The sequence below is a fragment of the Pseudophryne corroboree genome, chromosome 1, assembly GCF_028390025.1.
Source record: "Pseudophryne corroboree isolate aPseCor3 chromosome 1, aPseCor3.hap2, whole genome shotgun sequence".
In the NCBI taxonomy this organism is placed as follows: domain Eukaryota; kingdom Metazoa; phylum Chordata; class Amphibia; order Anura; family Myobatrachidae; genus Pseudophryne; species Pseudophryne corroboree.
The window spans coordinates 742,575,400-742,602,559 of record NC_086444.1 but is presented as its reverse complement, the minus strand read 5'-3'; the positions used below and the strand labels follow the sequence as shown (position 1 = coordinate 742,602,559).

Below are 27,160 nucleotides of genomic sequence, written 5' to 3'. Positions count from 1 at the left end.
ACCCGGGAGAGTGGAAACTTCATAGGGAAGTTTTTCAACATGATTGTGGACCGTTGGCAAAGACCAAAGGTGGACATGATGGCGTCCCGCCCGAACAAAAAACGGGACAGGTATTCCGCCAGGTCATGAGACCTTCAGGCGATAGCTGTGGATGTTCTGGTAACACCGTGGGTGTACCAGTCTGTGTATGTGTTCCCTCCTCTGTTTCTCATAACCAGGGTATTGAGAATTATAAGACATAGAGGAGTATGAACTATACTAGTGGCTCCGGATTGGCCAAGAGGGACTTGGTACCCGGAACTTCAAGAAATGCTCACAGAGGACTAAGGGCCTGGGGAGCTAAGAAGGGACTTGATTCAGCAAGTACCATGTCTATTCCAAGACTTACCGCGGCTGCGTTTGACGGCATGGCGGTTGAATGCCGGATCCTGAGGGGAAAAGGCATTCCATAAGAGGTCATACCTACCCTGGTCAAAGCCAGGAAGGAGGTGACCGCACAACGTCATCACCACATGTGGTGAAAATATGTTGCGTGGGTGAGGCCAGGAAGGCTCCACGACGGAAATTCAACTAGGTCGATTTCTACACTTCCTGAAAACAGGAGTGTTTTGGACCTCAAATTGGGGTTCATTAACATTTAAATTTCGGCCCTGTAGATTTTCTTCCAGAAAGAATTGACTTCAGTTCCTGAAGTCCAGATTGTAAAGGATGTATTGCATATACAGCTTTTTTGTGCCCCTAGGGGCACCGTGAGTTCTCAACATAGTGTTGGGATTTCTTAAAATCATATTGGTTTGAACCGCTCAAATCTGTGCATTTGAAATATCTCACATGGAAAGTGACCATGCTGTTGACAAATATCTCACATGGGAAGTGACCATGTTGTTAGCCCTGGCCTCGGCCAGGCGATTGTCAGAATGGGCGGCTTTGTCTTACAAAAGCCCATATTAAAATTTTCCATTTGAACAGGACAGAACTGGGACTCGTCTCCAGTTTCTTCATAAAGGGGTGTCAGCGTTTTCACCTGAAACAACCTCTTGTGGTGCCTGCGGCTACTAGGGACTTGGAGGACTCCAAGTTACTAGACGTGGTCAGGGCCCTAAAAATATATATATATATATATATATAGTTAGGACGGCTGGAGTCAGAAAGTCTGACTTGCTGTTTATACTGTATACACCCAACAAGCTGGGTGCTCATGCTTCTAAGCAGTCTATTGCACGCTGGATTTGTAGTACAATTCAGCTTGCACATTCTGTGGCAGGCCTGCCACAGACGAAATATGTAGATGCCCATTCCACAAGGAAGGTGGGCTCATCCTGGGCGGCTGCCCGAGGAGTCTCGGCATTACAACTTTGCCGAGTAGCTACGTGGTCAGGGGAGAACACGTTTGTAAAATTTTACAAATTTTGATACTCTGGCTAAGGAGGACCTGGAGTTCTCTCATTCGGTGCTGCAGAGTCATCCGCACTCTCCCGCCCGTTTGGGAGCTTTGGTATAATCCCCATGGTCCTGACGGAGTCCCCAGCATCCACTAGGACGTTAGAGAAAATAAGAATTTACTTACCGATAATTCTATTTCTCGTAGTCCGTAGTGGATGCTGGGCGCCCATCCCAAGTGCGGATTGTCTGCAATGCTTGTACATAGTTATTGTTACAAAAAATCGGGTTATTACTATTGTTGTGAGCCATCTTTTCGGAGGCTACTTCGTTTTGTTATCATACTGTTAACTGGGTTCAGATCACAAGTTGTACGGTGTGATTGGTGTGGCTGGTATGAGTCTTACCCGGGATTCAAGATCCTTCCTTATTGTGTACGCTCGTCCGGGCACAGTACCTAACTGAGGCTTGGAGGAGGGTCATAGGGGGAGGAGCCAGTACACACCATGTGACCTAAAAAGCTTTTTAGATGTGCCCTGTCTCCTGCGGAGCCCGCTATTCCCCATGGTCCTGACGGAGTCCCCAGCATCCACTACGGACTACGAGAAATAGAATTATCGGTAAGTAAATTCTTATTTTTTTTTTTATTATTTACACTGTGATCAGCTTGTGTGTCCATCGGACACACAGAGCTTATCACTGGAGACGGGTCCCGCCAGGGGCAGAGAAAGCTGGGCAAAAGCCTCCATATCGTGGTGCTGCCCTGTGATCTCGGCAGCCTGAGCTGGCAAAATTATCACAGTGCTCACTGCAGTATTTTGTAACCTTATTTTTTAGTAAAGTCCGCCACATCGTATTTCCCATTGTAAGTATGGGGAATGCGATGTGGCTTACTTAAAAAAAATGACAATTAAAGGGTTTGGAGAAGTTTTTCATGAAGACTGCTTCAAATGCATTCATTCACGTGATAGTAAAATAATGTGAAAGGGTGTGAAAACACCCAGCAGTGAAGTGAACGACCTGACTAGATTGGGCCTGCATGCAGGCACAATCTACAACCGGCGAGCCGCTCATCACTATCACTATGGGCATACACACGGAGAGATCCGTGCTTAACTTCTCAGCAATCTAGTCAGATCTCTCCATGTGTACCCCCCTTTACGCTCTCTGCACATGTTACATCTGCCCCACCTGCAGTGCAGCATGGTTTTGCTCAATTGCTAACTTTTTCGGTTTGCTAGCAACTCTGAATCACCCCCAATGTCCACAATCGCTTGGATTGTCAGCCATAAAAAATAAAATACTACTGTTATTAGTTTTACGCATGACACTTTTTGGTTCATGGAAAATCAAAATGCTGCAGCACTTTTTCTTTTTTCAGAAACCTAATTTGAAAAGTAATAATTAATAATAATAATAATAATAATAATAATAATATGCAAGGCTGATCATGGTGTACATGTGTTTGTTTATTTATTTATTGCAGCCTTGATAATCATATATGTAATTGCTGTATGCAGTAATGTAACCATAAGCTTGTAAATATTAATGTGGTCCACCCAGCAAATTACATATTTAAAACACTGGTTTAGTTTTAGCTATAAAAAGATCCACTGTTGATTTAAAGTCTACACAGACAGAACACACAGAACACATTTATTAGACAACCAGACACATTTATTAGACAGCTGAGCAGGAAAAAAAAACATTTGGGGTTAAACTGAGTTTTTTTAAAACTACATCCTAAAGCGTCAACACCAGCATATTCCTAACTCAGTAATGTCTTCTGGCATGTGGAATATCAAGGACAGCAAAGCCGGCACAGTACCTCTAGGTAAGTGAAAATCACATTAGCCTGTTTGCAGTTTGTACTATGGGGGTCATTCCGAGTTGATCGCTCGCTAGCAACTTTTTGAAGCGCTGCAAACAGATAGTCGTTGCCTATAGGGGAGTATATTTTCACTTTGCAAGTCTGCGAACGCTTGTGCAGCCGAGCGGTACAAAAACAGTTTGTGCAGTTTCTGAGTAGGTCTGGACTTACTCAGCCGCTGCGATCACTTCAATCTTTTTGGTCCCGAAAATTGACGTCACACACCCACCCTGCAAACGCTTGGACACACCTGCGTTTTTCCAAACACTCCCAGAAAATGGTCAGTTGATACCCATAAACACCCTCTTTCTGTCAATCACCTTGCGATCGACTGTGCAAATGGAGTCTTCGTAAAATCCATCGCCCAGCACCGATCCTCTTTGTACCCGTACGACTCGCCTGCGCATTGCGATGCATACACATGCGCAGTTTTGCCGAATTTTAACCTGATCGCAGTGCTGCAAAAAGTTGCTAGCAAGCGATCAACTCGGAATGACCCCCTTTGTACCGTATGATGAAAACCTACAAAAGGACATTTGGTGTAACTCATTCCAAAGGGAAATGACATCAGTGTTCATGTTTTTATATCATACCAGCTGCATTTGTCTATTCAGTCTTAGTGTCATTTGTGTTCTTTTTAAATCCACCATACATTCAATAAATATTCAACTGAAAATTTGGCTCAAGCTAAATAAATATACACTTGGTAATTATTTGGAATTTTGTTTAAATGTCTACATGCCTATTCCTACAGGGAGATGCATTGGAACAAGCTATTATAAGCCAAGCCCCACAGGTGGAAAAGCTCATTGCTAGCATTGCTCATGAAAAGATGACATGGTACCATAGCAACACAAGCAGAGATGAGGCTGAGCGGAAGTTGTACTCTGGAGCGCAGCCAGATGGTAAATTCCTGTAAGTCAGGTGTTACAGCTTTCATTTCACAATTATCTCCATACTGTATGTTACTGTTTTTTTGGGGGGGGTTTTGAGCATGACTTGTGATCATGCATATAAAAAAAATTATGAACAAACAAAAAATACCAACTGCGCTCACATGAAAAATTCACAGTTTTATAATTGTTTTAAAAATAATACACAAATACACATTAAAACGATCTGGCACAAATCATGCCAATAAGAACATATTAATACTGAGCCTTAATAAGCCAAACTCTGACTCGCAGTTAATCACTTCAGGGCAGTTTTTGTGCAAAATGCCGGCATATGCAATCATTGCTGAAGGATGAAAATTCTCTTGCAAGGCATACGTATGCATACATTAGATGGTGTCCAGGTTTGAGGAGTATAGTTACCAAGTCCCAAGTGGTATATCAGCCGGGTATTCCACCTAGCGGGGTTCTGGAGTGCTCTCTCTATCCCACGCAGTGATAATGGTGGTTCTCCCTTTGTTAATCTCCACAGATGAGGGACTGGAATCTCCTGATGTGCAAATAGCCTGTGCACCGTCCTGTAGGAATCCTTAACGACGCCCTGGTTAGAGATTTGGCCCTCTAACGCGTTTCACTGTCACTTGGCAGCTTTATCAAAGGTAAAGCTGCCAAGTGACAGTGAAACGCGGCTGATATACCACTTGGGACTTGGTAACTATACTCCTGAAACCTGGACACCATCTAATGTATGCATACATATGCCTTTGAACACTTTTCATCCTTCAGCAATAATTGCATATGCCGGCATTTTGCACAAAGACTGCCCTGAAGTGATTAACTGCGAGTCAGAGATTGGCTTATTAAGGCTCAGTATTAATATGTTCTTATTGGCATGATTTGTGCCAGATCGTTTTAATGTGTATTTGTGTATTAATTTTAAAACAATTATAAAACTGTGAATTTTTCATGTGAGCGCAGTTGGTATTTTTTGTTTGTTCATAATCTATGCCATTGGGGTGAACGACTATCACCTCTCCCAACAGAAGCTTGGAGAACCAGCTCAGTTACAGCGCCTGTTTTTTTTTTACCATTTATGGTAAATTTACTTTTTTCTTGATATAAAAAAAATTAGCACAATAAAATTAGCACTCATGTAATCCATTTAATAATTATATCCCTTTATGTGTTGTCTTTCTTCATGATAAAGGAAACAATAGCCTTTGAAACAACATAACCTCTTTTCAGAAGTAAAATCAATTGCAAGCAATGAGATCTCATTGTACTGTATATAGGGGGTCATTCTGAGTTGATCGTAGCTGTGCTAAATTTAGCACAGCTACGATCAGGCACTCAGACATGCGAGGGGACGCCCAGCACAGGGCTAGTCCGCCCCGCATGTCAGTGCCGCCCCCCCCTCCCCCCTGCAGAAATGCAAAAGCATCACACAGCGTCGATGCTTTTGCATCTCAGGAGTTACTCCCGGCCAGCACAGCTCCTGCGGCTGGCCGGGAGAACCTCTTCACTGCCCCAGGTCGCAGCGGCTGCGTGTGACGTCACGCTGCTGCCGCGGCCCGCCCCCCAAAATGGCGGCTTAACGCTGCTGTCCATCCCCTTCCCGTCCAGCGACCGTCTCTGCCTCAGAGGCGATTGCTAGGCAACGACAGCTGGCATGCGCCGGCGCACTGTGGCGCCGGCGCATGCGCAATTTCCGACCCGATCACTGCTCTGCGATAAACTGCAGTGAGCGATCGGGTCGGAATGACCCCCATTGTGTATACTGTACAGTACATAATTAATGTAAAGCACATTGTCATTTCTTACCCAGTTAACCACTAATTATAGTGCTCTATTGTTGATCCTTTTATACTAATGTCAGTGACAAAAGCAGGATTTGTAGACGGGGGTTTCCACCTGCTACAAGCCATTAGATGTGGCCCTGGCAATAGGGACATCCTGCCTGAGCTGAACGCTTTATATCACATGTGCACACCTATCCAGAGCATTGGAGAAAGTCTGGGGAAGTGCCAGAAGAATGTAGAGACTGCCCTGGACCATACTTGCCTACTCTCCCGGAATGGCCGGGAGGCTCCCGAAAATCGGGTGACCCTCCCGGCTCCCCGGAAGAGCAGGCAAGTCTCCCGATTCGTGGGGTCCCCCCTGCCCGTCCGCCCATTTAGTGTGTAAAGTGGGCGGTCCGGGCAGTTGATGACGCGATTCTTGCTGAATCGCGTCATCATAGCCACGCCCCCTACCGTGTATTGCCGGTGATCGCGGCATTACAGAGTGGGGGGCGTGGTTTAAAAGAGGCATCGTCATGACCCCGCCCTTGCTCCGCCCCCGCTCCGCCACATCCCACCTCCGGCCCACCCCCTCCACGACGTCACAGCCTCCCCTGCCCGCCCTCTGAGCTGACCTGGCTGCTCTCTCCCACAGAGAGCAGCCAAAATGTAGGTAAGTATGCCCTGGACCAGAGCCGGATTAAGGGGGGGGGTCCCGGGGATACGTACCCCCGGCCTCCCTTCCCAAAAGGGCCCCCTGCCACACCACCAGTGGCGGAACTTGCGCCAGGGCAGCCAGTGCAATGCACAGAGGCCCAGCGCTATGAAGGGGCCCACAGCCGGCAGCAATGTAATGAGTCAGCCTGACTCATTATACGCTGCCTGCCGCTGCGCCGTGGGCCCTGACAAAGAAGGTAGTCTGCACACAGGACACGTCACCAGTGAGTGAGAAGGGTGATCTCATCACCCTTCAACTCGGCACCGCGCTGCTGCAGCAGCTATCAGTTTCCTGCTGCCTCTGTGTTGTCCACTGTCTGTGACTGCATGCTGGGAGAAGGGGGAGGCCGGGAGGGAGGAGGGAGAGTCACTGACAGGGCAGCAGTGTGTGCACTGGAGACGTCAGCACTCACCCCCTGCAGTGAAGAGCCTTGCCGGAACCAGGGAGCCAGAGCCAGGAGGTGCAGCAAAGTAAGTTGTGGATAAAGAAAAAACATGTACTGTAAATACAAGGGTGTGTGTGTTTTGCTGGCTGTGTGTGTATGTTTAGCTGTTTGTGTGTTTGTTTTGCTATGGGTGTGTATGTGTATATCTGTTTTCCTATGGGTGTGTGTGTATGTGTTTTGCTATTGGTGTTTAGTGTGTGTATGTGTTTTCCTATGGGTGTGTGTTTGTGTGTATATATGTGTTTTGCTATGTGTGTTTAGCTGTAGGTGTGGGTGTTTTTTCTCTATGGGTGTGTGTGTATATATGTATTCTAATGTGTGTGTTTTACTATGTGTGTGTATACAGTACATATATCGATATCTACAGATATAGCCATGCTCATGACTAGTGTGCCCATGTCTGAGGCATAGGGGGATATTCAATTAGTGCCGAGTTTTCCGAAAGCCGGAAAATCGGCACTAATTCGACCGTTTGGTAGCCAATAGCGGGAGTTTTCGACTGTGTTTTGCACCGTTTTCTCCATGCCTTTTTTTGGGGGGTCGAATAGACCAAAAAACTGTGAAACGCACGGAAATTCGACAAAACACGTGGATTTTGTCGAAATCCACGTGTTTCATGTGGCGGCTAATTCGCTAATTCGGGTTTAATGTTGGCGGCTAATTTGCTGATCCACGTGGTTTTCGACCAGGCAGATTTTTTGACAAGTCGAAAATCGGAACGTGCTTTGAATAGGTCGAATGTGAATTCGACCTACATACGGGCGGAAACTGCCGCTTTTTCGACTAGTTTAAAAAATCGGCACTAATTGAACACCCCCCTTAGACTTCTATGGAGCAAACGGGTGCAACTAGCCACAGCACGGCATTTACTGCAGCTTGCCGCGATGCGTTCGCCCATGCCTTACACATCGCAGCAAAGATGAGGCTGGCTACATCAATATCTATCTATCTATCTATCTATCTATCTATCTATCTATCTATCTATCTATCTATCTATCTATCTATCTATCTCACATTCCTGGTAGTAAATGTTGGTATGCACATAAGGTAGACACCAGCATACCATGTATAAGGGTCTCTACTGTCCGAGGGAACGTGTATACGGCTCATAATGCCGGCATCAAAATACTGACGGAGCTCAGGATTCCGGCGTTAAAATACCAATGCCTGGAATCTTCAACGTTCTTCTAGAGGGACGCGCTCGCCTCCTGCCACAGTGGGTGGGAGATTAAGTTTAGGTATTACAAGGGGGTTTAGGGTGCAGGGACGGCAAAGAGATGGTTAGGTACCGGGAAGGGGGGGCTTAGGGTTAGGCACCAAGCAGGAAGGGTTAGGGTTAGGCACCAAGCAGGAAGGGTTAGGGTTAGGCACCACCGGGGAGGGTTAGGGTAGGGGGCAGGGGAGGGTTAGAGTACTTTCTGGGGGGCTGTCGGTATTCTGATGGTTGGGATGCCGCTGTCTGTATTATGACCGACGGCATCCCGTCCATCGGTATATCATACCAAATCCTGTGACGTACCATGTATAAGGCTCTCTACTGTGTGGCGTAACGTAAATTGGGAGTACTATTGTGTGGCGACACCACTTTTCAGTGAGATAAAACACAATTTTTTGGGTGACGCGCTTTCCCTTTTTTTAATATGGGAGGGGGGCCCAATGCGTATTGTTGCACCTGGGACACCATTTTCTAGTTCCGCCATTGCACACCACAGATCGGATCTCTCTTCCGATCCGATCTGTGGTGTTGTGCTCCCGTCCGCACTGCAGCGGCGGCCGTACAAACAGGACAGCTGAGCGACGGCTCAGCTGTCCAATAACGTATGAGTGAAGTAGGCTGCCCCAATGGCTGAGCGGCAGGCTGCTTCATTCATACATGATTGGAGAGCTGATCCGTCGCTCTGCTGTCTGTGCGGTTGGCGGGGACGGGAGCGCAATTCGTTCACTGGATGGTATGTGAGTGACATCCCACCCCCCAGTCCTCCTCCTCCTCTCTTGAATAGGGGCCCCACTGTTTTAAGTACCCCGGGCCCCCCAGCGACTTAATCCGGCTCTGCCCTGGATAGTATGTACACATTACAGTAATTATAACTAACCATATAGATGGTCTATAGCAGAGCACCCCTAACAGTGCATGTTTTACAGATCTCCTAGTTGGTGCACACTACTGGCTGACACATTTTTAAAGATCTACCAGTATTGCTAATTATTTTATTTGTAATACTGAGGAGATCTTTAAAACATGCAGCTCTAGTAAAATTGTATTATATACAATTGCTATAGTGGTCCCCTGAATTTGCCTATGAATGTGTTGTGAGGTAAAAAGAAAGGCATTGGCATACATACAGTAACATGATTATTGATTATTGCTCACAGGTTTTGAATGAAAAAGCCAGATGCTGTTTTTACTTTATTTGACAAATAGGGATCTAAATAGCATCACAAATGTCCCTGTTTCTATCCCAAACCAACTTAGTATACTGTATAACTGTTCATATGCTGTTACTGTTAGTATAATTCAACATAAAGCTTACTGTGCCAGAAAGGAGTAGTTGCCTAATAAAACTAGAAGTAAATCATTTTTCTCTGACGTCCTAAGTGGATGCTGGGACTCCGTAAGGACCATGGGGAATAGCGGCTCCGCAGGAGACTGGGCATAACTAAAAGAAAGCTTTTGGTCTAACTGATGTGCACTGGCTCCTCCCTCTATGACCCTCCTCCAGACCTCAGTTAGAATCTTGTGCCCGGCTGAGCTGGATGCACACTAGGGGCTCTCCTGAGCTCCTAGAAAAGAAAGTATATTTTAGGTTTTTTATTTTCAGTGAGATCTGCTGGCAACAGACTCACTGCTACGAGGGACTAAGGGGAGAAGAAGTGAACCTACCTGCTTGCAGCTAGCTTGGGCTTCTTAGGCTACTGGACACCATTAGCTCCAGAGGGATCAAACACAGGGCCCGACCTCGATCGTCCGGTCCCGGAGCCGCGCCGCCGTCCCCCTTACAGAGCCAGAAGCATGAAGATGGTCCTAAAAATCGGCGGCATAAGACTTCGGTCTTCAACAAGGTAGCGCACAGCACTGCAGCTGTGCGCCATTGCTCCTCATGCACACCTCACACTCCGGTCACTGATGGGTGCAGGGCGCTGGGGGGGGGGGGGGGGGGGGGGGGCGCCCTGAGCAGCAATATTAATACCTTGGCTGGCAAATAATCACAATATATAGTCCCAGAGGCTATATATGTGAAAAATACCCCTGCCAGGATCCATAAAAAAGCGGGAGAAAGTCAGCCGAAAAAGGGGCGGGGCTATCTCCCTCAGCACACTGGCGCAATTTTTCCCTCACAGCTCCGCTGGAAGGATCGCTCCCAGGCTCTCCCCTGCAGTTTCAAGCCACAAAGGGTAAAAAAGAGAGGGGGGGCACTAAATTTAGGCGCAGCAGTATATATATAAGCAGCTATAAGGGAAATTCACTCAGTTATAGTGTTCATCCCTGTGTTATATAGCGCTCTGGTGTGTGCTGGCATACTCTCTCTCTGTCTCCCCAAAGGGCTTTGTGGGGTCCTGTCCTCTGTCAGAGCATTCCCTGTGTGTGTGCGGTGTGTCGGTACGGCTGTGTCGACATGTTTGATGAGGAGGCTTATGTGGAGGCGGAGCAGATGCCGATAAATGTTATGTCACCCCCTGCGGGGCCGACACCTGAGTGGATGGTTATGTGGAAGGAATTACGCGACAGTGTCGACTCCTTACATAAAAGGTTTGACGACATACCAAATATGGGACAGCCGGCTTCTCAGCCTGTGCCTGCCCAGGCGTCTCAAAAGCCATCAGGGGCTCTAAAACGCCCGCTACCTCAGATGGCAGACACAGATGTCGACACGGATACTGACTCCAGTGTCGACGACGATGAGACTAATGTAACTTCCAATAGGGCCACACGTTACATGATTGAGGCAATGAAAAATGTGTTGCACATTTATGATGTTACCCCAGGAACCACAAAAAAGGGTATTATGTTTGGAGAGAAAAAACTACCAGTAGTTTTTCCTCCATCTGAGGAATTCAATGAAGTGTGTGAAGAAGCGTGGGCTTCCCCCGATAAGAAACTGGTAATTTCTAAAAGGTTACTAATGACGTACCCTTTCCCGCCAGAGGATAGGTCACGTTGGGAAACATCCCCTAGGGTGGATAAAGCACTCACACGCTTGTCAAAGAAGGTGGCACTACCGTCTCCGGATACGGCCGCCCTAAAGGAGCCTGCTGATAGAAAGCAGGAGGCTATCCTGAAGTCTGTATATACACACACAGGTATTATACTGAGACCAGCTATTGCTTCAGCATGGATGTGCAGTGCTGCAGCTGCGTGGTCAGATTCCCTGTCGGAAAATATTGATACCCTAGACAGGGATACTATATTGCTAACCGTAGAGCATATTAAAGACGCAGTCTTATACATGAGAGATGCACAGAGGGATATTTGCCGGCTGGCATCTAAAATAAGTGCAATGTCCATTTCTGCCAGGAGAGGGTTATGGACTCGGCAGTGGACAGGTGATGCAGATTCTAAAAGGCACATGGAAGTTTTGCCTTATAAGGGTGAGGAGTTGTTCGGGGATGGTCTGTCGGACCTCGTTTCCACAGCAACAGCTGGGAAGTCAGCATTTTTACCCCATGTTCCCTCACAGCCAAAGAAAGCACCGTATTATCAGGTACAGTCCTTTAGGGCAAGCGGGTTAAAGGCGCGTCCTTTCTGCCCAGAGGCAGAGGTAGAGGGAAAAAGCTGCAGCATACAGCCAGTTCCCAGGAGCAAAAGTCCTCCCCCGCTTCCTCCAAGTCCACCGCATGACGCTGGGGCTCCACAGGCGGAGCCAGGTACGGTGGGGGCCCGTCTCAAAAACTTCAGCAATCAGTGGGCTCGCTCACGGGTGGATCCCTGGATCCTTCAAGTAGTATCTCAGGGGTACAAGCTGGAATTTGAGACGTCTCCCCCCCCGCCGTTTCCTCAAATCTGCCTTGCCAACAACTCCCTCAGGCAGGGAGGCAGTGCTAGAGGCAATTCACAAGCTGTATTCCCAGCAGGTGATAGTCAAGGTGCCCCTCCTTCAACAAGGACGGGGTTACTATTCCACAATGTTTGTGGTACCGAAACCGGACGGTTCGGTGAGACCCATTTGAAATTTGAAATCCTTGAACACATATATAAAAAAATTCAAGTTCAAGATGGAATCGCTCAGGGCGGTTATTGCAAGCCTGGACGAGGGGGATTACATGGTATCACTGGACATCAAGGATGCTTACCTGCATGTCCCCATTTACCATCCTCACCAGGAGTACCTCAGATTTGTGGTACAGGATTGTCATTACCAATTCCAGACGTTGCCGTTTGGTCTATCCACGGCTCCGAGGGTATTTACCAAGGTAATGGCCGAAATGATGATACTCCTTCGAAAAAAGGGAGTTTTAATTATCCCGTACTTGGACGATCTCCTGATAAAGGCGAGGTCCAGGGAGCAGTTGTTGGTCGGGGTAGCACTATCTCGGGAGGTGCTACAACAGCACGGCTGGATTGTAAATATTCCAAAGTCACTGCTGGTCCCTACGACACGTCTACTGTTCCTGGGGATGGTTCTGGACACAGAACAGAAAAAAGTGTTTCTCCCGGAGGAGAAGGCCAAGGAGCTGTCATCTCTAGTCAGAGGCCTCCTAAAACCAAAATGGGTGTCGGTGCATCACTGCACGCGAGTCCTGGGAAAAATGGTAGCTTCCTACGAAGCAATTCCATTCGGCAGGTTCCATGCAAGAACCTTTCAGTGGGACCTGTTGGACAAGTGGTCCGGATCGCATCTTCAGATGCATCGGCTGATAACCCTGTCTCCAAGGACCAGGGTGTCTCTGCTGTGGTGGCTGCAAAGTGCTCATCTTCAAGAGGGCCGCAGGTTCGGCATACAGGACTGGGTCCTGGTGACCACGGATGCCAGCCTTCGAGGCTGGGGGGCAGTCACACAGGGAAGAAACTTCCAAGGACTATGGTCAAGTCAGGAGACTTCCCTACACATAAATATTCTGGAACTGAGGGCCATTTTCAATGCCCTAAGTCAGGCAAAACCCCTGCTTCAAAACCAGCCGGTACTGATCCAGTCAGACAACATCACGGCAGTCGCCATGTAAACCGACAGGGCGGCACAAGAAGCAGGACGGCGATGGCAGCAGCCACAAGGATTCTCCGATGGGCGGAAAATCACGTGTTAGCACTGTCAGCAGTGTTCATTCCGGGAGTGGACAACTGGGAAGCAGACTTCCTCAGCAGGCACGAAATCCACCCGGAAGAGTGGGGACTTCATCCAGAAGTCTTCCAACTGATTGTAAACCGTTGGGAAAGGCCACAGGTGGACATGATGGCGTCCCGCCTAAACATAAAGCTAGAAAGATATTGCGCCAGGTCAAGAGACACTCAGGCGATAGCTGTGGACGCTCTAGTGACACCGTGGGTGTACCGGTCGGTTTATGTGTTCCCTCCTCTTCCTCTCATACCCAAGGTACTGAGGATAATAAGGAGAAGAGGAGTAAGAACTATACTCATTGTTCCGGATTGGCCAAGAAGAGCTTGGTACCCGGAACTTCAAGAAATGATCTCAGAGGACCCATGGCCTCTGCCACTCAGACAGGACCTGCTGCTGCAGGGGCCCTGTCTGTTCCAAGACTTACCACGGCTGCGTTTGACGGCATGGCGGTTGAACACCGGATCCTGAAGGAAAAGGGCATTCCGGAGGAAGTCATTCCTACACTGATTAAAGCTAGGAAAGAAGTGACCGCAAACCATTATCACCGCATTTGGCGAAAATATGTTGCGTGGTGTGAGGCCAGGAAGGCCCCAACAGAGGAATTTCAGCTGGGCCGTTTTCTGCACTTCCTACAGTCAGGGGTGACTATGGGCCTAAAATTGGGATCCATTAAGGTCCAGATTTCGGCTCTATCGATTTTCTTCCAGAGAGAACTGGCTTCACTACCTGAAGTTCAGACTTTTGTTAAGGGAGTGCTGCATATTCAGCCCCCTTTTGTGCCTCCTGTGGCACCTTGGGATCTCAACGTGGTGTTGGATTTCCTAAAGTCACATTGGTTTGAGCCACTTAAAACCGTGGAATTAAAATATCTCACGTGGAAAGTGGTCATGCTGTTGGCCTTGGCTTCGGCCAGGCGTGTGTCAGAATTGGCGGCTTTGTCATGTAAAAGCCCTTATCTAATTTTCCATATGGATAGGGCAGAATTGAGGACTCGTCCCCAGTTTCTCCCTAAGGTGGTATCAGCCTTTCATTTGAACCAACCTATCGTGGTGCCTGCGGCTACTAAAGACTTGGAGGCTTCCAAGTTGTTGGACGTAGTCAGGGCCGTGAAAATTTATGTTTCCAGGACAGCTAGTGTCAGGAAAACTGACTCGTTGTTTATCCTGTATGCACCCAACAAGCTGGGGGCTCCTGCTTCAAAGCAGACTATTGCTCGCTGGATCTGTAGTACGATTCAGCTTGCACATTCTGCGGCTGGACTGCCGCATCCTAAATCAGTAAAAGCCCATTCCGAGAGGAAGGTGGGCTCTTCTTGGGCGGCTGCCCGAGGGGTCTCGGCTCTACAACTTTGCCGAGCAGCTACTTGGTCGGGGTCAAACACATTTGCTAAATTCTACAAGTTTGACACCCTGGCTGAGGAGGACCTAGAGTTTGCCCATTCAGTGCTGCAGAGTCATCCGCACTCTCCCGCCCGTTTGGGAGCTTTGGTATAATCCCCATGGTCCTTACGGAGTCCCAGCATCCACTTAGGACGTCAGAGAAAATAAGATTTTACTCACCGGTAAATCTATTTCTCGTAGTCCGTAGTGGATGCTGGGCGCCCATCCCAAGTGCGGATTGTCTGCAATACTTGTATATAGTTATTGTTTAACTAAAGGGTTATTGTTGAGCCATCTGTTGAGAGGCTCAGTTATTGTTCATACTGTTAACTGGGTATAGTATCACGAGTTATACGGTGTGATTGGTGTGGCTGGTATGAGTCTTACCCGGGATTCAAAATCCTTCCTTATTGTGTCAGCTCTTCCGGGCACAGTATCCTAACTGAGGTCTGGAGGAGGGTCATAGAGGGAGGAGCCAGTGCACACCAGTTAGACCAAAAGCTTTCTTTTAGTTGTGCCCAGTCTCCTGCGGAGCCGCTATTCCCCATGGTCCTTACGGAGTCCCAGCATCCACTACGGACTACGAGAAATAGATTTACCGGTGAGTAATATCTTATTATTTATGATAAGGTCAACACTTTTTATTTCCTGATGTACTGTATGCCCCATTTATAGTTCACACATGTGGCACAACCAGTTATAGTGGGGTAAATGTATTACCCTTCGTTATGGGGGAAGTGGTATCACTGCACGTTATGTGCGCTGATAGCACTTTCCCCACATGTATGACAGCGGCAGGGGATAGCAAGTGACAGGCGCTGCTATCTTTTAGATAGCATGCCGATGTACAGGGACAATGTAAGAAAGGTCAGTGGCGCAGACTGTTCTGACACCTGCAGGTATTGATTTCGACAGCATACACCACAGTTGGGACAGTGCTGTCCCTGGCTGCTGCGGCTGCCAGCTCCTGGCTGCATGTGAGGTCTTGCTATAGCAGCAAGATATCGCACAGGCGCACTAGAGTCAGGTAGGGAGACACTAAGCTGATGCGCTGTGTACTTAGGCAGGGATTGTCATAGGGGGAAGTTTTCACACCCCCACTCCGGCAGACAAGATGTTAGTACATCTTGTCAGTGTGGCTTCCTGCTTTACCTCGGCAATAAGCAAAGCAGGAAGTGTTATTGCGGCACATCTCCCCCAGTATGCCCTAGTTCCCGTATACATGTTGGTGCTTAGGTGCTGCAAATGTGCACTATAAATAATGCCCTCATCATGAAATAATATTGTTTGCCCTCATCTTAAATAAATTAGGATTAACGTCATTAGCAATTAAAGTGTATTTATCCCTTAATATAATTATAAAATAATATTGCTCTCTAAGTATGATTATACATTAATCCTCCTTAATATTTTCAAGTGATTTAGCCCGGCCTCAACACATTACTAATTATTGGCCCCAAATCAATAAATAATGATGATTAAATTGTATTGGACTTTCAATTATGTTTTAAATGTCCAGGTACGGATGTGTTCTTATACATCTTTGCTGCAATCTCGCCAAACAGCCCCTCTTAGCACACAAGGTCGTGTGAGAATCTTCTAGCATTGGGCGTCTTTTTGAGTCTGTTAAGCCCAGTACCCACGGGCCGATGCAGGAGAGATGTGTGCTGAGCGAACCGCTCAGCACACATCTCTCCTGCCGCTCAGCACAGCGCGATCTGTGCTGAGCGTGCGGGGGGGAGACGGGGGGCCGCTCATTTCACCCAGCGGGTGAAGTGAGCGACCCGCTAGATTGGACTGCATGCAGGCCAATCTAGCAGCAGCGATAGCGATGTGCGGGGCCGCGCATCGCTATCGCTGAGGGGGCTACACACGGAGCGATCATGCCGATATTCTAAGCAATCTAGTCAGATTGCTTAGAATATCGCTCCGTGAGTACCCCCCTTAAACAAAGTTCTACAATGTAGCGGCCGCGTCTTTTTTCCAATACAAGTTCTGTTCTGCTCCGTATACAGGCTCAGACACACACAAATTAGAAATGTCATATATTAAATCAATAAGCACAGTCTCCTTGTGCATACCAGCCTTAGCAGAGTTACATGGGACCCCCACATCTCGCACTGCATGGTGTATTGAGGCTGGATGTGTGAGGCCAGATCTGTAGCTGAAACAGCATGAGAGCTATCTTGCCTTTCACAATCACCTTTCTTTTCTAGTTGTTTTTTCAGCGGTTCGTTAAACCACATCTTGATAAATTTCACTTTTAATATTCTTACCATTTAAGAAAATATTAGTATGGCGAAGTCTGATGTGACTCTTCGTAAAGGAGAGATTTTGCAGCAATTCTCCTGTGGCTTTGCCTTTAGGAAATCTGGTGGTTTGAAAACTGACCATAAATACATATGCACATAAAATGGTGGTTTCACCAAACCAAACTTTAGTAACTTTCCCCATCAGTCTGTGGTTACCACTTACTGGTCACAGAATGCCAGTGCCCCTAGTCACAGAAGCTGGTCTTTATTCATATACATACATATTCAAAATTTTTCTTTTTTCACATAGTGATAAGCCTGTGAATCTGTCAGACACGCATGGCTGATCACAAGGGCCAGATCTGAACACAGCCTTCACTACTAGCAGGAGTCAGGGAATCAGAGTGAAACCTAGATAATGCTATCTCAAGATAGTGGTATTATCACAGGGCTCCCTCTGGTGTTTGTTTACATTTTATTTCTTTTTTTTAGCAAATTTGGGCAGATTGCATTTCACATTAGAAGTATGGTAAATACAATTTGGAATGCAAATTTAATTGCCATTTAATACATTCTGGTTATACTAAAATAATGTGAAGAGTGTGAAAGCACACCTTTTCACATTATTTTAGTAAATATAATATTGACCAATAATTAGCCTGTATAGCTTTACAGATTACTTTAATGGCTGACCTCTTTATCTTTTCTTTTAGTATTAGGGAGAGGAAAGAATCAGGCACTTTTGCCCTCTCAGTAGTGTATGGAAAAACCATCTACCATTATAAGATTGAACATGACAAGTCTGGGAAATATTCAATTCCTGAAGGCACTAAGTTTGATGCTTTGTGGCAGGTAAGTCACAGCAGTACATGTAAAAAAAAAAAAAAAAAAAAAAGAATAAAGTCAAATTATAGTCAAAGAGGAGGATTCTGAGTTGGGAGTAAAGGCCCATACACACTGGGCGATTCTGAGCTGAAAGCAGCTCACTTTTGGTGTGTTGAGCTGCTTTCAGCTCAAAGCCGCCCAGTGTGTATGCACAAGCGATGAGCACTAATGTGCGCTCCCACTTCATCGCTGATGGCCGCCGTTCATCTACTGGTAAGCCGCTCATCTACTGGTATTACCAGTAGATGAACGGCGGGGTGAGCGGCTTTCCATAGCATCCTGCTATGGAAAGCTGCTCACCCCCGCTGACATTGCTGGGCAGAGGGAAAAATCGGTCAGTGTGTATGCACCTTAAAGCAAACCAAAAGAGCAAGTAACTTTGCACCTTGGGAAAACCATGCTGTCTGCAGGTAGGGCATGTTGAAAATGTGCAGAGAGATTTATATATACGCAGTGGCAGATTTTACCTTCTGAGCTGCAGGACTGAGGTAGCCCCCCCTCCAGGTAAAATCTGCTACCCCTCTCAGTGTCTGCGAAGCCAGATGCAATCTGTGACTGCACTGGCTTCACTGTGACTGGCAGTGGCGTCCTGTTAGCAGTCCTACCTGCCAGTCATGAAACCTGCCTGATCTTTTGAGCAGGTGCCGGTACCTGGGGCTCATTGTCTCCTCTTCTCTCTGGTCTGTGGGTAGTGGCAGCCCCTCTACTTAAAGTAAGTAGGTGCCAACGCTGGATATGAGAGGCATTTGTCCAAACTCAAATACAAATCCATTTGTGGGCTACGTGTAAAATCAGCCAATATTTACCCGGCATGTAAAAATAATAAATTTCCATTGAAATGTGTTTTGTTCCAGAAATAAAGTTACTTACTTTTATTGCTTACTCCCAACTCAGAATCAGCCATGTAGTTGGTTATTGACTACAAATATTCTTGACACCCTGAGTCAGGACATATGGCCTCAGTTAGAGATGAATGCAGAAGCACAGCTAAAATATGCTCTTGCCAGAGGAATTGTCTTGTGTAAATAAATGCCTACCGCTGGCTTCTCTCATCCACTGCTGCATCTAAAGATGCTGCATCCGATCTCTCTGCATGACCATAGGCCATCTGAGTAACCCTCAGGTTACTCAGAATGGCCATTGTTTTCAGCTGGGGCCAGTGAAGCTGCACCCAGGAACTGGCCTTGGCATGTCCACATAATGGGTGCAACACGCCCACGCTTTCTGGAACGCTGGCTGTCGTCACCCCTTCTTCTCCCCCAAAAAGCCGCAGCATGTCAATCATGCAGCAACTTAGAGGGCACTGCATTTGTAGTTACAGACGGAGATTTGCTCATGCACAGATCTCAAAATATTGGAGATGTAAGCAAACCAACATGTTTGTGTACATCTCTTTAGATCTTGTGCATGGTTAGTCCAGGAGCAACTTTGGGCCTGATTCAGAGGTGACCGCAGATGTGGCCACATCTTTTGCTGCATTTGCCCATCAGTCCCACCATGGAAATCTGCGCCAGCCCTAAATTCTCAATCTCCGTTGGCAGCCCCTTTCAGCAACATGCCCACCACATGCCCGTGTCGGCTTTGTCACCGCCCACTTCACTGTAATGCCGACTATAATACCCAGACCCTGCATCTGAGTCTGTGCTGCTTCTCTGTGCACAGACATTTGGGACATGTGCAGTAGAAAACACATTGGCCAAGAGAATGCATATTGCCACTGCATCCACCTCTGAACCAGGCCTTTAGCTGGCTTTGCTCTAAATGAGGTCCTATGGCTGCATAGACCTTTTACCTCTGCTTGGCTGCATTGTTTTTATTGTTACTCTCTTTCTTGTATTTTGTAAAGCTAGTGGAATATCTAAAACTGAAATGTGACGGGGTTATAACTGCCCTAAGGGAGGCCTGTCCCAATGGCAGCACATCAGCTGGTGAGTCATAGAAAAAGTAAAAGCATTTGTTACAACATATTACGTATGCCTTTATAATCTATTTGTATAACAAGAGTGACCTGAATGCTTTGTTTGTATGAAAGGACAGTGTAAGCTTATCTGAGCCTGGAATAGCAAACTAAACAATCTAAACAAACTAACAACCTAAAAACATTTGGGCAGTACAAAGGGTGTGATGGTTAGCAATACTGCCTACAACAATGAGTTCGATACCCACCATTGCCCTAACTATGTGGAGTTTGCATAATCTTCCTGTGCATGTGTAGGTTGCCTCCGGGTGCTCCGGTTTCCTCCCACAATCCAAATATATATCGGTAGGTTAATTGGCTCATTCCCCCACCCCACCCCCCAAAAAAGAAAACTAAACCCTAGTAGTGTGCATATACATGTCTTTAGGGCAGACTAGTTGGGCCAAGTGGTTCTTACAGTATCTACCATCTGAATTCTGTGATGATACTTGCCTACTCTCCTGGAATGTTTAGAGACTCACAACTCTCAGGCATAACCCTTGCAGCCTCCCGCTGCCACCCACTCCCTGAATGAAGTGACCAGGCAGATTGATGGCTGAATTCACATTGAATTGCATCATAGTAGCTTGTAGTGGGGAGCAGGGCCACGAGGATGTCATCATGTCATCATGCTCCCCGCCTCCCTCCGTACATCCCCTATGAGTGAGGGCTTGGCATGCATTCTAAAGTATCTTTCATACAGGAACTCTCAGTTTATTACTTCAGTCTGATCTAATGACAGTAATGGGTTTAAATTAGAGATGAGCGGGTTCGGTTCCCTGAGAACCTAACCCTACCGGACTTCACTACCCAAGTCCGGATCCGAGTCAGGCTCGGGTTTTCCTGCCAGACTCGGAAACTAGAATGAGGCAAAACGTCATCATCCCGCTGTTGGATTCTCGCGGGGTTTGGATTCCATATAAGTCGCCACGCGCCGCTGCCATTTTCACTCCGGCATTGGAGAATGTAGAGAGAGGACGTGTCTCCGTCCTCAGTGTCCTGCATCAGTTCAGTTTTAGTGTCTTGTGCTGCATCAGTCCAGTCACAGTGGTGGTGTCCTCTGCTGCCATATGTCCAGTGCTGCTGTATAAGTCCAGTCCAGTGGTGCTGTGTTGTGCTGCATCAGTACAGTGGTGGTGTCTTGTGCTGCATCAGTCCAGTCACAGTGGTGATGTCCTCTTCTGCCATATGTCCAGTGCTGCTGTACAAGTCCAGTACAGTGGTGCTGTGTTGTGCTGCATCAGTTCAGTGGTAGTGTCTTGTGCTGCATCAGTCCAGTCACAGTGGTGGTGTCCTCTGCTGCCATATGTCCAGTGCTGCTATATAAGTCCAGTCCATTGCAGTGGTGCTGTGTTGTGCTGCATCAGTTCAGTGGTGGTATATTGTGCTGCATCAGTCCAGTCACAGTGGTGGTGTCCTCTGCTGCCATATTTCCAGTGCTGCTGTATAAATCCAGTCCATTGCAGTGGTGCTGTGTTGTCCTGCATCAGTCCAATGGTGGTATATTGTGCTGCATCAGACCAGTCACAGTGGTGGTGTCCTCTGCTGCCATATGTCCAGTGCTGCTGTATAAATCCAGTCCATTGCAGTGGTGCTGTGTTGTCCTGCATCAGTCCAGTGGTGGTGTCCCTGTGCTGCTGTATATGTCCAGTGGTACTGCCGTATATGTCCAGTGGTCCTGCCGTATATGTCCAGTGATACTGCCGTATATGTCCATTGATACTGCCGTATATGTCCAGCGGTACTGCTGTATAAATCCAATGATCCTGCCGTATAATTCCAGTGATCCTGCCGTATAATTCCAGTGGTACTGGCGTATAAGTCCAGTCCAGTGATACTGCCGAAAATGTCCAGTGGTACTGCCGTATAAGTCCAGTGTTACTGCCGTATAATTCCAGTGATCCTGCCGTATAATTCCAGTGGTACTGGCGTATAAATCCAGTAATCCCGCCATATAATTCCAGTGATCCTGCCGTATAAGTCCAATGATCCTGCCGTATAATTCCAGTGATCCTGCCATATAATTCCAGTGGTACTGTCGTATAAGTCCAGTCCAGTGATACTGCCATATATGTCCAGTGATACTGCCGTATATGTCCAGTGGTACTGCCATATAAATCCAGTGGTACTGCCGTATAATTCTAGTGATCCTGACGTATAATTCCAGTGGTACTGGCGTATAAGTCCAGTCCAGTGATACTGCCGTATATGTCCAGTGATACTGCTGTATATGTCCAGTGGTACTGCCATATAAGTCCAGTGGTACTGCCGTATAATTCCAGTGATCCTGCCATATAATTCCAGTGGTACTGCCGTATAATGCCAGTGATCCTGCCGCATAATTCCAGTGGTACTGGCGTATAAATCCAGTGATCCTGCCGTATAATTCCAGTGATCCTGCCGGATAATTCCAGTGGTACTAGCGTATAAGTCCAGTACAGTGATACTGCCGTATATGTCCAGTGGTAGTGCCGTATGAATCCAGTGATCCTGCCATATATTTCCAGTGGTACTGGCATATAAATCCAGTCCAGTGATACTGCCGTATATGTCCAGTGATACTGGCGTATAAATCCAGTGATTCTGACGTATAATTCCAGTGATCCTGCCATATAATTCCAGTGGTACTGGCATATAAATCCAGTCCAGTGATACTGCCGTATATTCCATTGGTACTGACGTATAAATCCAGTGATACTGCCGTATTTGTCCAGTGGTACTGCCATATAATTCCAGTGATATTGCTATATATATATACCCTGTTGCAAAGCGGATTACTGAGGCCATAACAACTATGCTGGTGTTAGATGTGCATCTGGGTTCCGCCATTAGTGCAGTGGGACTACAGTGCCACTCCTAGATGGGCCATGTGTTTGTGCTGCACACTTGTGTCGCTTAGCTTAGTCATACAGCTACCTCATTGCACCTATTTTACTTCTTTGCATGATGTGCTGTTTGGGGCCTATTTTTAAATCTGCCATCCTGTCTGACACTGCAGTGCCACTCCTAGATGGACCAGGTGTTTGTGCCGCACACTTGTGTCGCTTAGCTTAGTCATACAGCCACCTCAGTGCAACCTTTTGGCCTAAAAACAATATTGTGAGGTGTAAGGTGTTCAGAATAGACTGGAAATGAGTTGAAATTAATGTTATTGAGGTTAATAATACCGTAGGATCAAAATTACCCCCAAATTCTGTGATTTTTGCTGTTTTTATGTGTTCCCCCCGCCCCCCCCCCCCCCCAAATCATCCAGATCCAAAACCAATACCAAAACACGAAAGGGTGGTTCTGGCAAAACCAATCCAGATCCAAAACACGAGCATGGAACCAGAACCAAAACCAAAACACAAAACACGAAAAGTGCCCGCCGCACATCTCTAGTAAATGCCATCAACGTTTAAGCAGAACCAGATGAAATGGTAATTGGCAAGATATTTTCACGTTGTATGACTTTGTTAAATTGCACTTTTATTTCTGTAGGTATATGTTCTGCACCACCTTCACTTCCTAAAAATGTGAGTACAGCTTTTTCCAGCATGACCTTGATACGGATTTACGTTCTTGTTTGTTTTTTAATTTCATTTTGTTTTAAAATATTTGCATTAATCAGATTTTGATGAATACCTTAATCCAAAATGATTCTACACTCTGTTCAACACATACTATTCTAGTTACTTGGTATATGTAATTTTGATATTCTATAAAGGTTATTTACTGTATTAAAATTGCTCAAACATGCAACACTGAAACGATAAGAACAACAATGAACTTTATCTGTATACTGCTAGTAGATCTTTCCGTGGTTCGGAATTCAGATATTAAAACCGAATTTAGGGATTTGGATTGCAAAAATTACATGATTTTAGCTGTTTATATTGGTATTTATCAATGATTGATTTATTTTAATAATTTTTTAACCGAACCAAAAACCCTTGAGGGTGGTTTTACCAAAATGAAAACATAATGATGAATTAGAACCAAAACCAAAACCAAAACACGAGGCTCTGCGCACATCTCCAATATCTATACCCATATCTTACTGATAGTCTTATATAATGTATTTCTTGTGTATAATATTCCTCATAAATCAGCACTAAGACAGTAAGTAACTTGAAAAATTCCTAATATTTATGCTTTTTATGTTCTGATATGTTTTACCCAGAGACAAGCATCAAATCATTGTGATGGATATACCCCTGAACCTTCCCTCGGTGAGAACATGAGAGAGCTGTGATATCTATGTGCATGTATGTGAGAAGTTTGTTTTAGTTAATGGTAGATTGACAAGACCCTTTAAATGTAGCAAGTGAGACATTGCTGAATACAACCAAAAGGAACATGCATAGTATTCTCAGGAGAGAAAACTATGCATGTGTTGCATTAGAACGTAAGTCAAAACTGCATCACAATATATAGAGCCAGACAATAGCAACTCTGCTAAGGTATCCGGTCTTTAGGTTAACCACACTTAGGTCGACAATCATTAGGTCGACCACTATTGGTTGACATGCTTTAGGTCGACATGGTCTTTAGTTCGACATTGGAAATGTCGACACATGAAAAGGCCGGCATGACTTTTTCACATTTTTTTATTTTATTAAACTTTTTCATACTTTACGATCCATGTGGACTACGACTGGGAATTGTAATCTGTGCCGAGCGCAGCGGTAGTGGAGGCAAACCATGCGAGGGGACACGGTGCACTTTGGGGTTCACAGTAGTGATGTGCACCGGACATTTTTGGGGTTTTGTGTTTTGGTTTTGGATTCGGTTCCGCGGCCGTGTTTTGGATTCGGACGCGTTTTGGCAAAACCTCACCGAAATTTTTTTTTTGGATTCGGGTGTTTTTTTCAAAAAACCCTAAAAAACAGCTTAAATCATAGAATTTGGGGGTCATTTTGATCCCATAGTATTATTAACCTCAATTACCATAATTTCCACTCATTTCCAGTCTATTCTGAACACCTCACACCTCTCAATATTATTTTTAGTCCTACAATTTGCACCGAGGTCACTGGATGGCTAAGCTAAGCGACACAAGTGGCCGACACAAACACCTGGCCCATCTAGGAGTGGCACTGCAGTGTCAATCAAGACAGGATGGCACTTCAAAAAAATTGTCCCCAAACAGCATATGATGCAAAGAAAAAAAGAGGCGCACCAAGGTCGCTGTGTGACTAAGCTAAGCGACACAAGTGGCCGACACAAACACCTGGCCCATCTAGGAGTGGCACTGCAGTGTCAATCAAGACAGGATGGCACTTCAAAAAAATTGTCCCCAAACAGCACATGATGCAAAGAAAAAAAGAGGCGCACCAAGGTCGCTGTGTGACTAAGCTAAGCGACACAAGTGGCCGACACAAACACCTGGCCCATCTAGGAGTGGCACTGCAGTGTCAATCAAGACAGGATGGCACTTCAAAAAAATTGTCCCCAAACAGCACATGATGCAAAGAAAAAAAGAGGCGCACCAAGGTCGCTGTGTGACTAAGCTAAGCGACACAAGTGGCCGACACAAACACCTGGCCCATCTAGGAGTGGCACTGCAGTGTCAATCAAGACAGGATGGCACTTCAAAAAAATTGTCCCCAAACAGCACATGATGCAAAGAAAAAAAGAGGCGCACCACAGGTATAGAATGTAGATGGATAGTATACTTAATGAATGACGACACAGAGGTAGGTACAGCAGTGGCCTACCGTACTGCTATATATAGTATACTGGTGGTCAATGTGTTAGCAAACTGCAAAACTAAAATGCACCACAGGTATAGAATGTAGATGGATAGTATACTTAATGAATGACGACACAGGAGGTAGGTACAGCAGTGGCCTACCGTACTGCTATATATAGTATACTGGTGGTCACTGTGTCAGCAAACTGCAAAACTAAAATGCACCACAGGTATAGAATGTAGATGAATAGTATACTTAATGAATGACGACACAGAGGTAGGTACAGCAGTGGCCTACCGTACTGCTATATATAGTATACTGGTGGTCACTGTGTCAGCAAACTGCAAAACTAAAATGCACTACAGGTATAGAATGTAGATGGATTGTATACTTAATGAATGACGACACAGAGGTAGGTACAACAGTGGCCTACTGTACTGCTATATATAGTATACTGGTGGTCACTGTGTCAGCAAACTGCAAAACTAAAATGCACCACAGGTATAGAATGTAGATGGATAGTATACTTAATGACGACACAGAGGTAGGCACAGCAGTGGCCTTCCATATCGTACTGCTATATATAGTATACTGGTGGTCACTGTGTCAGCAAACTGCAAAACTAAAATGCACCACAGGTATAGAATGTAGATGGATAGTATACTTAATGGATGACGACACAGAGGTAGGTACAGCAGTGGCCTACCGTACTGCTATATATAGTATACTGGTGGTCACTGTGTCAGCAAACTGCAAAACTAAAATGCACCACAGGTATAGAATGTAGATGGATAGTATACTTAATGAATGACGACACAGAGGTAGGTACAGCAGTGGCCTACCGTACTGCTATATATAGTATACTGGTGGTCACTGTGTCAGCAAACTGCAAAACTAAAATGCACCACAGGTATAGAATGTAGATGAATAGTATACTTAATGAATGACGACACAGAGGTAGGTACAGCAGTGGCCTACCGTACTGCTATATATAGTATACTGGTGGTCACTGTGTCAGCAAACTGCAAAACTAAAATGCACTACAGGTATAGAATGTAGATGGATAGTATACTTAATGAATGACGACACAGAGGTAGGTACAGCAGTGGCCTTCTGTACTGCTATATATAGTATACTGGTGGTCACTGTGTCAGCAAACTGCAAAACTAAAATGCACCACAGGTATAGAATGTAGATGGATAGTATACTTAATGACGACACAGATGTAGGTATCGTACTGCTATATATAGTATACTGGTGGTCACTGTGTCAGCAAAACTCTGCACTGTACTCCTCCTATATAATATTAATTATACTGGTGGTCCCCAGTCCCCACAATAAAGCAGCACACTGAGCACAGATATGGAGTGTTTTTCAGGCAGACAACGTATACTGGTGGTCACTGTCAGCAAAACTCTGCACTGTACTCGTGCTATATAATACAGCTTCTCCCCAGTCCCCACAATTAAGCAGTGTGAGCACAGATATATTATGCAGCACACTGAGCACAGATATGGTATGGAGCGTTTTTTTCAGGCAGAGAACGGATAAAAACTGGTGGTCACTTATCAGCAAAACTCTGCACTGTACTCCTCCCCACAATTAAGCAATCAAGTTCAACAATAAACGGAGAGGACGCCAGCCACGTCCTCTCCC

At 46.0% G+C, this 27,160-nt stretch overlaps 1 protein-coding gene across 2 annotated transcripts in view; it reads left to right on the top strand.

Moving 5' to 3' along the window:
• LOC134941996 (tyrosine-protein kinase ZAP-70) overlaps positions 1 to 27,160 on the top strand; it is a 220,095-nt gene that overhangs the window by 133,314 nt on the left and 59,621 nt on the right. For both annotated transcript variants that reach the window (XM_063932145.1, XM_063932147.1), the window contains exons 3-7: positions 4,005 to 4,165; positions 17,701 to 17,839; positions 19,719 to 19,800; positions 23,310 to 23,344; positions 23,992 to 24,040. In XM_063932145.1, the coding sequence (XP_063788215.1) occupies positions 4,005 to 4,165; positions 17,701 to 17,839; positions 19,719 to 19,800; positions 23,310 to 23,344; positions 23,992 to 24,040 (466 nt within the window). The remainder of the gene's footprint in view (positions 1 to 4,004; positions 4,166 to 17,700; positions 17,840 to 19,718; positions 19,801 to 23,309; positions 23,345 to 23,991; positions 24,041 to 27,160) is intronic.